The sequence below is a fragment of the Mustelus asterias genome, chromosome 3, assembly GCF_964213995.1.
Source record: "Mustelus asterias chromosome 3, sMusAst1.hap1.1, whole genome shotgun sequence".
NCBI classification, from domain to species: domain Eukaryota; kingdom Metazoa; phylum Chordata; class Chondrichthyes; order Carcharhiniformes; family Triakidae; genus Mustelus; species Mustelus asterias.
Genome location: NC_135803.1, coordinates 104434783 through 104451767, shown reverse-complemented (window position 1 = coordinate 104451767; position 16985 = coordinate 104434783). Strand labels below are relative to the sequence as shown.

The window sequence follows — 16985 nt, the reverse complement described above, 5'->3', positions numbered from 1 at the left end:
ATGCAATTACCCTCTCAAGCTTAGACTGAGAACCATTGAAAGTATTAGTCTCAATTTTGCTTTACTGTTACAGAATTAAAAATAAGTTTACTTTTCAATTTTAATATTTTACCTGTTTCTTGTCCTTGTACCTGCTCACAGACTCCCCCCTCTCTCTCTCTCTCTCTCGTCTTTCTTTCTGTCTCTCTATTTCTCTTTCCGAACCCGAGTTTAATTTAATTCCTTTGTCATTCCTCTGCTTGTTTCTCATTCATTGAATCTCATTGGTAAAGGAAGTAGATTGTTGGTCCCACTATGCACTGAGGACCCAGATGTCCTGTTATTCTCGCCATAATGTTTTCAGCTCACACATCAAGTTATGATGCAAAAAATCTTCAAGCAGAAAGTGAAGAAAAAATTCAAACTAACTGTGCTGCCACAAGATGTCTCACTCCAGCAAGGTCTTGCACATTGTGATGTTGCAAATCTGATAGCCTGAACTATTCAAATTGCTTATTCTTGATCATGTAGTCATGGGCCTTTTTAAAACTGTAATGATTTGTTTTCCAGTTTTTGCAGCAAGTGCCTGAATTTAATATTTCAAGATGTGCAGCAAAACTAGTTTGCTAGTGTCAGGATCAGAAAGCTCTTAATAGCCTACATTAATAGACCAGACTCTCCCTCCCAACCAGCAACTCATCGTTTTGAATCTGTGCCTAGTTTTCTATTTTGAAGGGAGCGCATTAAGTGCCTTCCTTGTAACATATAAGTTATAATGGCACAGCAGGCTGCACTGACACTTGAGACCTTGTGCCTTACTTAGCACTCGCAGCTTGAAGGCTTCTCAACTGGGCTGCTTTAGCCATCAGAAATTATCATGTTATCATGTTCTTATGCTGGTATTGATATGCACGCAATATACCCATCATCAATTTTAACAAACTATCGCAAACAAATGACTAGTCATGATAGAATACACCACTGAGGATCATTTATCCTTCAAAGAGGGGTTTCACAGACTTGGAAGAGGGCTGAAGACTCCATTCAGAATAGACTCTTTCGACATTTTCTGTCATGAAAAGTCTGTCTGCAGAATGTCTCCAGTGTTTTTTCAAGTGTGTTAAAATTAAAAAGCACAAGCTGACCGTCCATTAACTCCTTTTTTCAGTCACCATATCTGCCGTGACTCATTGGTAGTATTCTCCCCTCAGAATTGGAAGGTTGTGGGTTCGAGTTTAACTCCCACTCCAGCGCCTTGAGCACATAACCCAGATTAACACAGCAGTACAGCACTGAGGGTGTGCTGCAGTGTTGCAGGTGTTGTCTCTTTATGGATTGTTAAATCGAGGCCCCATCATCTTCTCACGTGGGTGCCAAGGAGCCTATGGCCCTATTTTGAAGAGCAGGGAATTTCTTCCTGACATCTTGGAGAATGTTTATTCTCAAACAACATCACAAAAAAAAATGAACTGGTAATTATTTTATTGGTTTGAGACCTTGCTGGGTGCAGCTATATTGCTGCAGTCTAAATTTCGAAAGTATTTAATCAACCGTAAAGTGCCTTGAGACATCATGAAGGGAGCCATATAAATGCAATCTTTCCATAAGATGTAATTTTCTCAGGTAAAGTAAGAGCAAAGGTTGCACACCAGCTGACGTGTGAGAGTATACCTTTCATCTGATTGGCCCCACACTGCTGCTGAAATAATTACTTTATCCCTTTTCCATTTCCAGTTCATTTTGAATGTGCGTTTGGATTATCGAATCTCTTGCCTTCTGTCCATATTCAAGCGAGAGTTTGATGAAAGTAATGCACATCATCAATCAACCGATGCCCCACCCAGCATCGGATCAACTTCTCAGGATGGTGCAAGTAATGTTCCAGGTTTGTGTCAACTGACTGAGATTAATAAAGATATCACACATCTTGGTCCTGCCATAGATCTTAAAACGCTGAACGTCTCACTATTTTGAAACTTATGGCGGACACAACAGATTACAAGGCCTTAATGATACAATTTCCTACAAACTGATTAGTTTAAATGATAATTGACTATACTAGTTGGTACGTTGCAGTCCTCTTTGGTTCGATAATGAGCATTGGGTTTATTCTATTTCCCAGGGCATTAACTTTTTCATTGTTTTAGTTTGTGTGTGTGTGTGCGCGTGCGTGCGTGTGTGTGTCATGGGCAAAACTAGCATTTCATCCCTATCCTTAGATATCCTTGAGAAGTTGGTGGTGGACTATTGTTCTGAGCTGCTGCAGTCCATGTGCTGAAGCTGCTCCCACCGGGAATCCCAGGATTTTGACAATCAGGTAGTGACAAGATGTGTCCATGTTGGATTGGCATGTGACTTGTAGGGGAGCTCTGAAGTGATTTACCCATGCACGTAGAGGTTGTTGGTTTGGGAGGTACTTTTGAAGAAGCCCTGGCAAATTGCTGCTATGCATCCTGTGCATGACACATGCTGCCGCGGTGGTGTGTTGGTGGTAAAGGAAGTTTACCTTAGACGGTGTGGTTTATCTTGGTTGACTCAGAGTTTTATAGGATGCTGTCCAATGGAAAGGACCAGATCTACAATAGAAGCGACCTTTGAACCTGGATTCTGTTTGATTCTGGAGGTAATGCTGTTGGTATAGCACTGGTTTGGAAGAACCTATTGACTTGTTGCAGTGATTGGGAGTGGATGATTAAGCTCATGAGTAAAGTGGTGATCAAGAGTGTATTTTATCCTGGATGATCACAAAAATATTTAGTCTTCTAAAACGGCACCCATTCAGGGAAGTGACGAGTATGCTATCACATTGGTGATGCTGGAGAGCCTTTGGTAAGCCACTCATTGGAGAACACCCAAGTATGCTGGCATTGTCCTGGAACACATTAATCAGCATCGCACAGTTTTATGTGCAAAGGTAATTAAATTAACGGGCATCATAGTTAGTCACCCAAATGTATAGGCTTCAAAACTTATAAAAGAAGTCACATTTTTATTTATTTGTGGGATGTGTTAGTCATTGGTAAAGTCAGCATTTATAGCCTATCCGTATTTGCCCTTGAAAAGGTGATGGTGAACTGTTTTCTAGAACCACTGCAGTTCCTGTGGGGCGAATACATACACAATGTTTTTCGGAAGGGAGTTTCAGGATTTTGACTGAACAACCATTAGGAAATGGTGAATATTTTTAATGTTGTGTTGCTTGCAGGGGAACTTGCAGGTGGTGGTGTTCCCATGCACATGCCACCCTTGTCTTTCTAGTTGGTGGATGTTGTGGGTTTGCAAGCTGCTGTTGGAGTATTGGTGGGTTGCTGCATTGCATCTTGGGTAGGTGGTGAGCACTGCTGCCATTGTGGAGAGAGTGAATGTTTAAGGTTGTGGATGGCGTGCTGATGAAGCGGGCTGCTTATCGATCATCTTGACTGTTGACTGCGCTCATCCAGTCAAATAGAGAGTATTTCATTACATTCCTGGTTGTGCCTTGTAGATGGTGAAGAGGTTTTGGGGAGTCAGGATGCGAGTTACTCACCACAGGATTCCTAGCCTTTGACCTGCTCTTGTAGCCGCGATATTTATATGCCTAGTCCAATTTAATTTTTGGTCAATGGTAATCTGCAGCATGTTGATGCTGTGGCATTTGGAGATGATAATGCCAATGAATGTCAGGGAAAGAACGTTAAATTCTCTCCTGTCAGTGATGGTCATTGTCAGGATCTTCTGTGCCATGAATGTTATTTGCCACTTGTCAGGCCAAGTCTGAATATTGCATGGGTCTTGCTATATTTGAATATGGACTGCTTCCGTATCTGAGGAGTCGCGAATGGTGCTGAGCGTTATGCAATCATTAGCGGACATCCTTCTGATCTTGTGCTGGGGAAAGTAGTTTATTGATGAATCAGCTGAAGATGATTGGGCCTAGTAGATTACTCTTGAGAAACTCCTGTAGCAATGTCCCAACAACAACCATCTTCCTTTGTGCCAGATATGACTCCAACCAGTGGAGTTTCCGCCTGATTCCTACCATTTTACTAGGGATCCTGGATTCCGCACTCTGCCAAATGCTGCCTTGATATCAACGATCGTCCATATCACCTCCCCCACTGTCTTGAGTTCAGCATTTTTGGAGCAAGGCTGTAATGGTGTCTAGAAGTGGGTGGCCCTGGAGGAACCCAAACTGAGCATTGGCGAGCACATTATTGATGAGTAAGTGCTGCTTGATAGTACTGTCATGACACTTCCACCACTTTGATCAAGAGTAGTCTAATGGTGTGGGTAGTTGGCCAGATTTGATTTGTCCTACTTTTTGTGGACAGCACTTGTGTGAGTAATTCTCCACGCTGTCATGTAGATGCCAGTGTTGTAGCTGTACTGGAACAGCTTGCCTAGGGCATGGCTAGTTCTGGAATTGACAAATATATAACCAGTATTAATGATGATGAAGCTGTTGGCTTGTCAAGAAAAAACCCAACCAGTTCACTAATGTCCTTAAGGAAAGGAAACCTGCCAACCCTACTTTCCTGGCCAATATGTTACTTCCATCTCACACCAATGTGATTGACTCTTAACGGCCCTCTGAAGATAATTAGCAAGCCATTCCACTCTATCAAACCTCAACAAAGAACAGCATGGTGAAAACTGCAACTCCCTAGCTAATAAAGTTGTGGAAGTACCTTCACCGCACAGGCTGCAGTGGTTCCAGAAGGTGGCTCACCTCCATCTTCTTATGAGATGCTGGTTTTGCCATTCCGACTGGGGATATTATTTAAAATATTGTAAATATTCTAAATAAATGTACGAAATGTTCAGTTGAGTCTAGGGATGGGCAGAGACCTATTGGGGAGTGGGTAGCCAATAAATAATTGGGTTTCAAATGTAATCGCAGTACATGGGTTGATGTTTATGATATAAAGTTCTATATATTCAGCAGCTTTAACTTCTGAGCTACATGGATTTATTCTATTTTGCAGGAACATTAGATTTCGAGCACATTGAAGAACAGGCTGAAGGAATCTTTGGTGGAAGGCAAGTATTAACACCTGATGTTTTGGTAGAAGTGCATCTGATGGGAATATAAATGTAGTGTTTAGTGTTATCTTCCATTGCTGATTCCAACAAAAAAGAGTTAAATCATTGGCAGCAAAGTTCACGATGTGGAGAGGCCGGCGTTGGACTGGGGTAAACACTGTAAGAAGTCTCACAACACCAGGTTAAAGTCCAACAGGTTTATTTGGTAGCAAAATCCACTAGCTTTCGGAGCGCTGCCCCTTCGTCAGGTGAGTGGGAGTTCTATTCACAAACAGGGCATATAAAGACACAAACTCAATTTACAAAATAATGGTTGGAATGCGAGTTTTTACAGGTAATCAAGTCTTAAAGGTACAGACAATGTGAGTGGAGAGAGGGTTAAGCACAGGTTAAAGAGATGTGTAATTTCTCCAGACAGGACAGTTAGTGAGATTTTGCAAGTCCAGGCAAGTTGTGGGGGTTACAGATAGTGTGACATGAACCCAAGATCCCGGTTGAGGCCGTCCTCATGTGTGTGGAACTTGGCTATCAGTCTCTGCTCAACGACTCTGCGCTGCGCGACTCTGGTTCGAACAAGACCTCTTCACCGCACAGGACCTTCAACCGATGCTATACATAGAACATAGAGCATTACAGCGCAGTACAGGCCCTTCGGCCCTCGATGTTGCGCCAACCAGTGAAACCAATCTAAAGCCCCTCTAATCTACACGATTCCAATATCATCCATATGTTTATCCAATAACCATTTGAATGCTCTTAATGTTGACGTGTCCACTACTGCTGCAGGCAGGGCATTCCACGCCCTTGCTACTCTGAGTAAAGAACCTACCTCTAACGTCTGTCCTATATCTCTCTCCCCTCAATTTAAAGCTATGTCCCCTTGTGTTAGCCATCACCATCTGAGGAAAAAGGCTCTCACTATCCACCCTATCTAATCCTCTGATCATCTTGTTTGCCTCTATTAAGTCACCTCTTAACCTTCTTCTCTCTAACGAAAACATCCTCAAATCCCTCAGCCTTTCCTCATACAAATTTCCCACCATACCAGGCAACATCCTGGTAAATCTCCTCTGCACCCTTTCCAACACTTCCACATCTTTCCTATAATGCGGCGACCAGAACTGTACGCAATACTCCAAGTGCGGCCGCACCAGAGTTTTGTACAGCTGCAGCATGACCTCCTGGCTCTGAAACTCAATCCCTCTACCAATAAAAGCGAACACACCGTACGCCTTCTTAACAACCCTTTCAACCTGGGTGCCAACTTTCAGGGATCTATGCACGTGGACACCCAGGTCCCTCTGTTCATCCACACTACCAAGTATCTTACCATTAGCCCAGTACTCTGTATTCCTGTTACTCCTTCCAAAGTGAATCACCTCACACTTTTCCGCATTAAACTCCATTTGCCACCTCTCAGCCCAGCTCTGCAGCTTATCTATGTCCCTCTGTAACCTGCAACATCCTTCCGCACTGTCCACAACTCCACCGACTTTAGTGTCATCCGCAAATTTACTAATCCATCCTTCTACGCCCTCATCCAGGTCATGAATAAAAATGACAAACAGCAGTGGCCCCAAAACAGATCCTTGCGGTACACCACTAGTAACTGAACTCCAGGATGAATATTTCCCATCAACCCTCTGTTTTCTTACAGCTAGCCAATTCCTGATCCAAACCACTAAATCACCCTCAATCCCATGTGTCCGTATTTTCTGCAAAAGCTTACCATGGGGAACCTTGTCAAACACTTTGCTGAAATCCATATACACCACATCAACCGCTTTACCCTCATCCACCTCTTTGGTCACCTTCTCAAAGAACTCAATAAGGTTTGTGAGGCACGACCTACCCTTCACAAAACCGTGCTGACTATCCCTAATCAAATTATTCACGAACTGTCCTGTCTGGAGACAATACACATCTCTTTAACCTGTGCTTAACGCTCTCTCCACTCACATTGTCTGTACCTTTAAGACTTGATTACCTGTAAAGACTCGAATTCCAACCATTATTCTGTAAATTGAGTTTGTGTCTTTATGCCCTGTTTGTGAATAGAACTCCCACTCACCTGACGAAGGTGCAGCGCTCCGAAAGCTTGTGGCTTTTGCTACCAAATAACCCTATTGGACTTTAACCTAGTGCTGTGAGACCTCTTACAGCAAAGTTCACAGCAGAGTCACAATAATGAGCGGTGAAGATGGATTTGAACTCTGCCGCCCTCCATTCATAATTTGAGCTATGCTGAGTTGGGATTCCAGCATCTCCTTTAAAGTGAAGACCCCTGTGCAGCAGAATGCCTCAACATCTGGGAAATCCAGCTTTAAGGAATATTGCCAGTCCTGGCCTAGGCCCACAGCCTACCCCATTACTAACAGAGGCACTCGAGTCAGCAGACCACAGATTAGGGATAATTTATTGAGAGACAACAGCGGACTAAGATATAAAGAGAGCAGCCATATGCCCTGATAGTAAGATTCTGCAGCCTTGAGTGCTGTTACCAGATGTGCAGGAGTGGTCGGTGCTGCTGTTTCCTGAAATACCATCTGTGAACATTGGGTAGAAGAGCAGTGGAGAGGCGATGGCCTTAAGGGTATTATCGCTAACGAGAAGAGAAAATGCTGGAAAATCTCAGCAGGTCTGGCAGCATCTGTAAGGAGAGAAAAGAGCTGACATTTCGAGTCCAGATGACCCTTTGTCAAAGCACAGCGCCACCACAATAGTCATCGATGTACCGGTAAAGGAGCGTGGGAGGGGACCCAGGTAGGTCTGGAACAAGGAGTCTTCCACATAAACCATAAAAAGACAAGTATAGCGAGGACCATGCGGGTACCCATTGTTACTCCTTTGATTTGGAGAAAGTGGGATGAGTTAAAGGAGAGGTTGTTGAGAGAGAGAGTGAGTTCAGCCAGGCAGAGGAGAGTGGTGGTGGATGGGAATTGTTCAGGCCTCTTTTCAAGAAAGAAGCGAAGATCTCTCAGTCCACCCTGGTGTGGGATGGAGGTGTGGAGAGATTGCACATTCATGGTGAATAGGAGGTGGTTAGGGCCTGTGAACTGGAAGCTGTCAATATGACCCAGGGCATCAGAGGAATCCTGGATGTAGGTGGGGAGGGAATGGACCAGAAGAGTGAGGATGGAGTCAAGGTAAGAGAAAATAAGTTCAGTGGGGCAGGAGTGTGCTGACGCAATGGGCCTACCAGGACATCCTTTTTGTGGATTTTGGGAAGCAGGTAGAAGCGGGCTCTCCAGGTTGGGAGACTGAGTTTGGAAGCAGTGGGGGGAAGGCATCCAGAGGAAATGAGGTCGGTGATGGTGTTGGAGATAATGGCTTGATGTTCAGTGGTATTATCATGGTCCAGGGGGAGGTAGGAGAAAGTATCTGAGAGTTGGCGCTCAGCCTCTGCGAGGTAGAAGTCAGTGCGCCAGACGGCAACAGCACCACCTTTGCCGGTAGGTTTGGTGCCAATGTCAGGATTGAACCTGAGGGAGTGAAGAGCGGAAAGTTTGGAAGGAAAGAGGTTGGAATGGGTGAGGGGGGCAGAAAAATTTAGATGGCTAATGTCCTGTCGACAGTTCCCAATGAAAAGATTGAGGGCAGGTAATTATCCCAGCAGGGATGTCCAATTGGAGATAGAATGTTGGAGACACGTGAAAGGAACGGGGGGAGGAGTCTTGCCCAAAGAAGTGGGCACGGCGACGAAAGAAGAGTTCAATATCATGTCGAGCCTGAAATTCATTGAGGTGGGATCACTAGATTGCTGGTATAATCGCTAGACTATTAATCCAGAAAGTCAGCGAATGTTCTGGGGACCTGGGTTCAAATCCTGCCACGGCAGATGGTGGGATTCGAATTCAATAAAAGAAAAATCTGGATTTAAGACTCTACTGATGACCATGAAATCATTGTCTATTGTTGGAGAAACCCATCTGGTTCATGAATGTCCTTTAGAGAAGGAAATCTGCTGTCCTTACCTGGTCTGGCCTACTTGTGACTCCAGAGCCAGAGCAATGTGGTTAACTCTTAACTGCCCTTGGGCAACTCGGGATGGACAATAAATGCTGGCCAGCCAGCGATGCCCATGTCCCACGAATGAATACGAAAAAAGTATGAGTACACCCTGTGTTGTGCATTCTATTCCACTCCAGGGATTTTAGCACAAAATTCTAGGCTGGCACTCCAGTGCTAGGGGGAGTGATGTTGGAGGCCTTTCACATAGGCCTTTAAAACAAGACACACTTTGGCTGTTGAGTCCCACAACGCTATACCAAAAAGAAACTAATGTATGGCTAATAATTATTCCTTGACTTGTTTCACTCTAAAACAGAGTTATCTGCTAATGATCACGTTGCTGTTTGTCGAACCTTATTGTGCTGCCTTTCTACCTTACAATAGTGACTTCACTTCCAAAGTGCTGGTGTGGGATATTGAGGTTGGGAAAGGCACTACAGTAATGCAAGTTCTTTCATTTCATTGGAAATCACTGTCACTTATGTCCTCGACTTTTCTTGAAATATAGCGATGAAAACACTCCGTTAGATCTGGACGATCATGGAGGCCGAACATTTCTCCGAGTCTTGCTTCACCTCACAATGCACGATTATCCGCCTTTGGTATCTGGGGCACTCCATCTCCTGTTTAGACATTTTAGTCAGAGGCAAGAAGTTCTTCAAGCATTTAAACAGGTATCTAAAGATAACTTCTACGATTGCTGATGTAAATGCTTTCCATTCTGCAGGTCACTTTTATGTTGAGGGGGGTAGCAAAAGTCGACAGTTTGAAGGAAATGCTGTGCTTTTTATGTTATGCTGAGGCCCCCGTTGCATTGTTTGGTTTGTTGATGTGTTGAATGACATTGTTACGGTTGAGAGAAACAGGTGATGGGTTTTAATCTCTGAGAACATATAAATAGGGGACCCTTTTGGAGCCGCAACCCCACAATACAAGCCGGCTTGTGGAAATGCCCTCCGTGCTTCTCCATTCAGCCCGGAAGAATTTCCTGAATGGCCTGCTGTTGCACTCCATCCACTTTTTTGCCTTCCTCCACCATCAGGACACACCGTGGCATTCTCTTCTACCATCTGGTAGAGGGGGAGGTCCTCAGTGGAGGAGTCTCGACATGGGAATCCTCCCTTTTTCCATCAGGGAGCTGGCGTGGAGTGTGTTGCATGCAGCAGTCCCATGCAATTGTAGGTTAGGGTGGTCCACAGGCTGCTGGACTACACGTGTTCACCGGGGCCAAGCGGAGTATGAGTTCCACATGCACGTAGCTTGTCCGAGGTTGCAGTCCCTTTTTTAGTTATTTGAAGGGGCTGCTCCTTAACCTTTGGCTGCACCTCAGCTCTGTGCTCCTGATCCTCGGTCACCCAAAATGGAGGGGCACGAGGAAGGAGGTGGCTATGTTAGTGCCTGAGTGGCCTTGAAAAGGGAACATGTGTTGTTCGCCCATAGCACTTCAGTTCTTCCACTATGAGGGCTGGGGTGCTTCATCCATACCACCACTCCCTCCCCCCCCCCCCACCCCGGTTAAATTTTCTTTGACACTTTGACTTTAGTTACAATGTCTCACCAGAGGCCATCACCTTTCATTTTTGTTTAATTTATTGATTTTTGTTTTATTATTGTTTATAAATGGAGGACAGCTGGGACACTGGGTTGAGTGGAAGGAGAACTGAGAGACTGCACAGGTCAATAAACTCTCTTGATGAAGAAAAGCTCTGAATCTTAGTTTGGTTTCACCAACTGCCTTGGATCTTATTAATATCCTATTAGTCATTGAGTAAAATAGTGATCAGTGGACTATGTTGCTCAAAAATGTACATGTTCTTATTCCCAGATAATTCTGCCTTTTTCTGTGACGTGAATGCTTTGATGTCTGGTACCTGTGGAAATTCTAAAATGCAATATTAGCATTTTTAAAAATTAAGCCTACCTCCTTCCCCGTTTGCACACACTGAGGACTTTAGATCATCAGAAATTATGATAAATTTGATCTCCCCCCTCCTGTGGAGGATCAGTTTGTATGTAAGCTGTATGGTGCATTCACTATGATTTGCAATTTGGGATTCAGAATAGTTAATACTACTAACAGATGGAAATGATGAACATAACTAAATCAATTCAATATCATGATGAGTGTCAGAACTTCATTTTACCAACTCATTATAGTGAAACATTTCTAATTCCATGTGTTCACGGTCCAGTGTCTTTGATTAACGAACAAACATTACCTTTGAAAGACCCATTATCAATAGACCTTATTTTTCCATGTCCAAGACCTTCCAGTCATCCATATACTTAGAGCAATAAATACTGAAGTTGATTGTTGTAAAAGTTCCACATTTCTATCCATGAGCAACTTCTAATGTGTTATTTACCAGACTTGCTATGAACGTTGCTCTTTGCATTAGCCTACAAAGGTTACATGTGCAAATGCAGAGACTATTCTTGGTTGCTTTAAATTATGCTTCCTGTTTAAACAAATGCAGGCAAACCCTGGCCTGTTGACTTCTTGGCCTCTCTTTATTGAGTGACGCAGGGGAGATTGATAACCTTTGTAAATGATGAGTATTTAAAAATGAAGAGAAAACGAGTTTGTCTAGTATTTCCGTGTTGGATTGTCCGATTTGCTGTAGGAACTTTAGAGACAATTACCTTGTGCTTCTAATCCACTTTTGTGTGAATAAAGTTGTGGAAAAAGCTTTAGCTTTGCAAACAGATCAACCTTTTGATTACCAACACCTGGCCTGTAGCTTACAGGTTACAGCACTTCAGATGCCGAATCAGGTACCTCTTTAAATTAGTTGAGCATTTTTAGCTTCCGCAAACAATTGAGATTTTTTGAGTGTCTTGTCAAGGTTATCTGAGATTAAGTCAATTTGGTTTTGAATAGAGCCATGCGTAGAAGGGCTTGTGCATGGTGTCACTTAGGGTGGGAGGCCTGTCACAGACCTTGCACTGTCTTGACAGAACATTGACTGATTATAACGATCAGGTGAGCCTGTATAATTAAAGACCATTCACTCCTGAGACTTTTCCTCCATCTTCATAGTCATCAGCTGATCCGATCCGTCAGAGACTTTCTTTATAGTCAGCCTCATTGAATGGTGGCCCTTGCTCACCACGTCACAGGATGCTAGGTTTGTGGGCGTTTTGACCGATGTCGAGGCCTCACCCCACCCTAAGCATCCTGCTGCTCTAGTCTAAGACAGGCAGGAGATGAATCTGCTGAAGTTTTGGGGAATGTGCAGGGGGTAGGATCCATGCACACCCTGCTGTTGTCCAGGAGAACAGTGAGGCTGCAACACCTTGCAAGACTTGCTGGGACACTAAACACTGGTGGAGCAAATCGATAAGAATATGTTGGCACAGATTGCGATCAGAGGACAGGCTGATGACAGTTCGGGAGGGCACTGGAGAGTGAACTTGGGCAATATCGATTATTCATGGGCAGAAAGTAATTGCAAAGAAGGACAGTGAGATAAATAGCCCTTGTCAGCTTTGGGGCTGCTTTTGATTAACTGAGGGGGCAAGGACGAGTTTTTGATGGTATTGTCATTGTTGACTGAATGTTTTTGGGATGTTTTGTGCATGGGAGTTACATAGCTGGGCAGGGTGGAAGGATTGAGGCCGTTAAGAATATTCCGGTCATGGAACTCCCAACTATCATGAGTGGGGGGCAGGCTGATATTTTCCTGCCTGTCCTTTTTGTCTGAAGGCAGAGCAAGGAGATGAACTTGCAAGAGACCGCCTGCCAATCTGGGAGCTGTGCTTGGATATCATTCAGACTGCCAGTGAAAGTCATCTCATTCTGTGCGTGGTTTTAGGGTGAAATGAGCTCAGGCAATTGGAACCCAGTTACTGGTGGATGCAAGATCACAGTGCATCAAGTCCCTGATTTAGGACAAGATTTAATCCCCCCCCCCCCCTTCCCCCCGAAGCCACAGAATGTGTTGGCTGGAAACTGAAAGATTCACAATACACTGAGAAACTTTTATGACACAGAATATAAAACCCAGCCCTACCAGATACAGTGAAACTGTAACATTGCTCTTTATAAATGCAGTTGCAGTGTAAATGGTTGGCTCTTGTGGCTCAGTGGGGAACGCCCTTGCTTCTGAGCTAGTAGCTTTGGGTTCAAGTCCCACTCCAGGACTCGTTGGCTATGGAATGTTTGTGACATGGTCAAAGCAAGTTAATAATCATCCTGCTAATCTTTCCAACTCACTCATGGCAGACTGAAAGAGCAGGAGAGATTCTTGGTCAGCCAAGCTTGATGCAGAGTCAAGGTATAAATAGCTGTTTCCCTCCGAGAAAGAAAGGCCTACACTCCCTTAAGGACAATGGCTAATGATCGACAGACAGCGTGAAGAAATTCTTCAATCACAATGACAGCAGATTAATATGTGTGTGGTGTAGCTGACTTTGGGAGGGCTTGATGCTGATAACACTGTGAAAATGAAGAATTTGTCTATTTTGATAAACAGACTCTTGCCTTTTAAATTACCGCAATCCGTTTCCCTTTTTCAAGAATATCAAATTGCTCTGGCTGCAAAGTGGCAGATGTTACCAGGGAAGTCACTTTGAAGCTGTACTTGTAACAGAGCTTCAAGCTTGCTCTGAACATTCCCTTGTGGAAAGCAATGTTGCTCAGCCCAGTAAGTGATCTGAGTGTCTTGCATTTAGACGTTGTGTACTCACTGCCTGATTTCCAGTTAGGCCCCTGGGATGACCCCCATGTAACTTGAACCAACTTCCCTGGGGCGGGATGACTTGCAGCATGGCATGTTCGTTCAACATTTTACTGCAATGTATTTATTTTGCTTCATGACTTGCTGGAAGTGTGAACTGATAATGGTGTGGTGAGGTCCCAGAGCTTAGTGAATGGTGGCAGCAGCATTTCATCTCCCCAACCAATGAGATTTAAGGTTTGAGAAAGAAACCAAAGAATGAGGAAGAAAGATCATGAATTCAAGTCCAATCAGATTCAGAAAGAAAAGTAGAGTTAGAAAGACTGGGTTAGGAGATAAGGAAAGGAAAAGGAGGTTAAAAATGTTAAATTAAAATGTTCATGTTTTTAAAATCTCTTAACAATTTACTAACTGCAGGAATGGGATTAAATGCTCTAAATTGTAAATGCTCTAAATTTCTGGGTTGCAGAGATTGATTGGCATCATAGTAACAATTATCATAACTTTTAAAATGGTTAGCTATGCTGCCTCACAACACCAGGGACCTAGGTTTGATTCCTGGCTTGGGTCACTGTCTGTGTGCAGTTCGCACATTCTCCCTGTGTCTGCGTGGGGTTTCTCCTGGGTGCTCTAGTTTCCTCCCACTATCCAAAGATGTACAGGTTAGGTTGGCCATGCTTAGTGTCCCAGGATGTGTGGGAATTAATCACACAAATATGTGGACTTATGGGGATAGAGCCTGGGTGGGATGCTCTGATAGAGCATCATTGCAGACTTGATGGGCCGAATGGTCGCCTTCAGTACTGTAGGGATTCCATGATTTTAAAAGATACCCGTGCTCTTAATTACAAGACCTAACTTCCTGTGGTGATTTTATTGGGAAATTAAGGTGCATGCCTTGGCAAGTTCTTAAAAACAATGGGAGGTTAACGGTGACCTTGGGGTTTCCAGCTCCTTCCTCCTTTCAGGGATTTTCTCATCGGCTGGTTAACCAATCTGACTACCCTTATCACAAGAATCTATTCTCAGCTGACAACTTGTGTTTGGGCTCCTTGGAATTGAAACATCATCAATTCAATAAAGGTAAACCTGCATTGTAATCGTCAGGTTAACTTTCCTCTTCTTAGAGTAGCTACCAGGTAGTAGAAGGCCAATCCGCCCTCCAATCCATGCTGACTCTCTGTAAAGCAATCTGGCCAGCCTGATTCCTTCACTCTCTCCCTGTAGCCCTGCAAGTTTATTTTCTTCAAGTATTCGTCATCTCTGCTTCCACTACCCTTGTCACACTATTTGTCTGAATCCCAATTTGCATTTTTAAGCTTTACTACTGTGTGAATTTAACCTCCAGAGAATCGCTTTTACCATAATAGTAATACTTTTAATCTGATTCGGCCAAACCTCTCTGTGACTGAAATGTCACCCACCCTTGATCCTACCAACTAATTCCGAGTCTGTTAGAATAAATTATCCATTAATTCTTTCTTGTCACAAAAATTAAATGTTGCTTTGGTGGGCACAGTGACTTTTAACCCCGCCCCCCAAGATGAATTAAGACAGAAATCGTGACAGCCCCCTTCATCCCGTCATTAAGGAAACCATGGGTGGGATTTTATAGCCTTGCTCATCCCAAAAATGTAAAATCATTTACTGATCCGGATTTTACATTTTTGGGATGAGCAAGGCTGTAAAATCCAGCTGCTCCCCTCGCCCATTCAGCTTCCCGTAGTGGGTGGCACAGTAAAATTTCGACCTGTAATCTTGTTCCCAGTATTTATAACTTGTGACTCACTGGTATTTTTACATTTAGCTTATTTTTTCCACTCGCCATGCACAATGATGCAGCTTGTCAGTCCCCGCCACCACCAGCAGTTGTGCCATTTGATCGAAATGATTCAAACCGGAAAATGGCTGGGTGCTCGAAGGAAATAAACTTAATCAGGCAAACCACGGTAGAATCCCAAACAGCTCTGCCCTTCTCTTTTCCCTTACCTTTTCAGTCAGATGCTGTAAAATATTCTTTTACAGGAAGGAATTCTTCCTGTTGGCCCGTAGGGCTATCGGCACCACCCGCTTTCGACCTCTTTCCAGAGTTCACAATCTTGGGTGAAAGAGTAGCAGTATAATGATTTAATGAAATATCTGTACTACAGGGCCTGTAAATGAACAAGGCACTGCAAAGCTAATGCCTGCTTCACGAGAGCTTTCTGAATTTAATTGCTGGATCGCTTGTAATGTTCCTCAGGTCCAGCTGCTTGTTACAAGCCAGGACGTGGAAAACTACAAACAAATCAAAGCTGACCTGGACCAGCTGAGGCTGCTGGTGGAGAAGTCGGAGCTGTGGGTTTACAAGGGACATACCCATGATGAGTCAATGGAAGGTGGGGAGAATTCAACTGGCAGCAGTGAATTGAAGAAGAAGAAAGAGGTATGATGTATTCCCCTAGATAGGCGATGCAACAAAACCTGCATAATTTGTCAAGCCCCAGGCACACAATTGGCAGACCACGATTTAAAGGATGGCACAGTGGTGAGCACTGCTGCCTCAGCACCAGGGACCAGGGTTCAATTCTGGCCTTGGGTGACTGTCTGTGGAGTTTGCACGTTCTCCCTGTGTCTGCGTGGGTTTCCTCTGCGTGCTCTAGTTTCCTTCCACAGTCCAAAGATGTGTAGGTTAGGTGGATTGGCCATGGCAAATGCATGGAGCTACAGGGATAGTGTGGAGGGGAAGGCCTGGGTGGGCTGCTTTTTCAGAGAGTCGGTGCAGACTTGATGGGCCAGATGGCCCCTCTCTGCACTGTACGGATTCAATGGTTCTAAATTGAAACAATAATGGATTCATTGTATCTAGGGATTTTTTTCCCTCAGCCCATTGGAGAAGCTGGAAAATGAGAGTCGTACATGTGCAGTGGAGAATTTATAGAGGGTGAGGTTAGGAGCGGACAGTGAACTCGGAGAGGGCACTGCTGCTTCTTGGACTGTTCAAACCTCCTAACAGGACCATCCTTTCATACCATTAATAATATTGAGAGGGTAACAGAGTACAGGGAAGTACTTGGAGGAAAGAGTAAATTGGAGTTAAAGAAGATCATTCCGTTCTTTCCATTCACTTCAGATTTAATCTTAGTTTAAACCACCATCCTGAGTATTAAACTTTAATTGCTCAGATGATGTAAATGACTGTCAGACCTCAATTCATATACTTAACACTGATGTGTTTGAATTGGTGGGAGAAGGCAGTATAATTCTGTTAAAGGCTGAATAAGGTCTGTTAACACTCGTTTGTGTTTAAAGCCT

At 43.9% G+C, this 16985-nt stretch overlaps 1 protein-coding gene across 1 annotated transcript in view; it reads left to right on the top strand.

Moving 5' to 3' along the window:
* The window catches only part of itpr1b (inositol 1,4,5-trisphosphate receptor, type 1b), a 521126-nt gene that overhangs the window by 214224 nt on the left and 289917 nt on the right, over window positions 1-16985 (top strand). The window contains exons 24-27 of the mRNA XM_078209411.1: window positions 1714-1864; window positions 4944-4998; window positions 9521-9686; window positions 15934-16116. Of these exons, the coding sequence (XP_078065537.1) occupies window positions 1714-1864; window positions 4944-4998; window positions 9521-9686; window positions 15934-16116 (555 nt within the window). The remainder of the gene's footprint in view (window positions 1-1713; window positions 1865-4943; window positions 4999-9520; window positions 9687-15933; window positions 16117-16985) is intronic.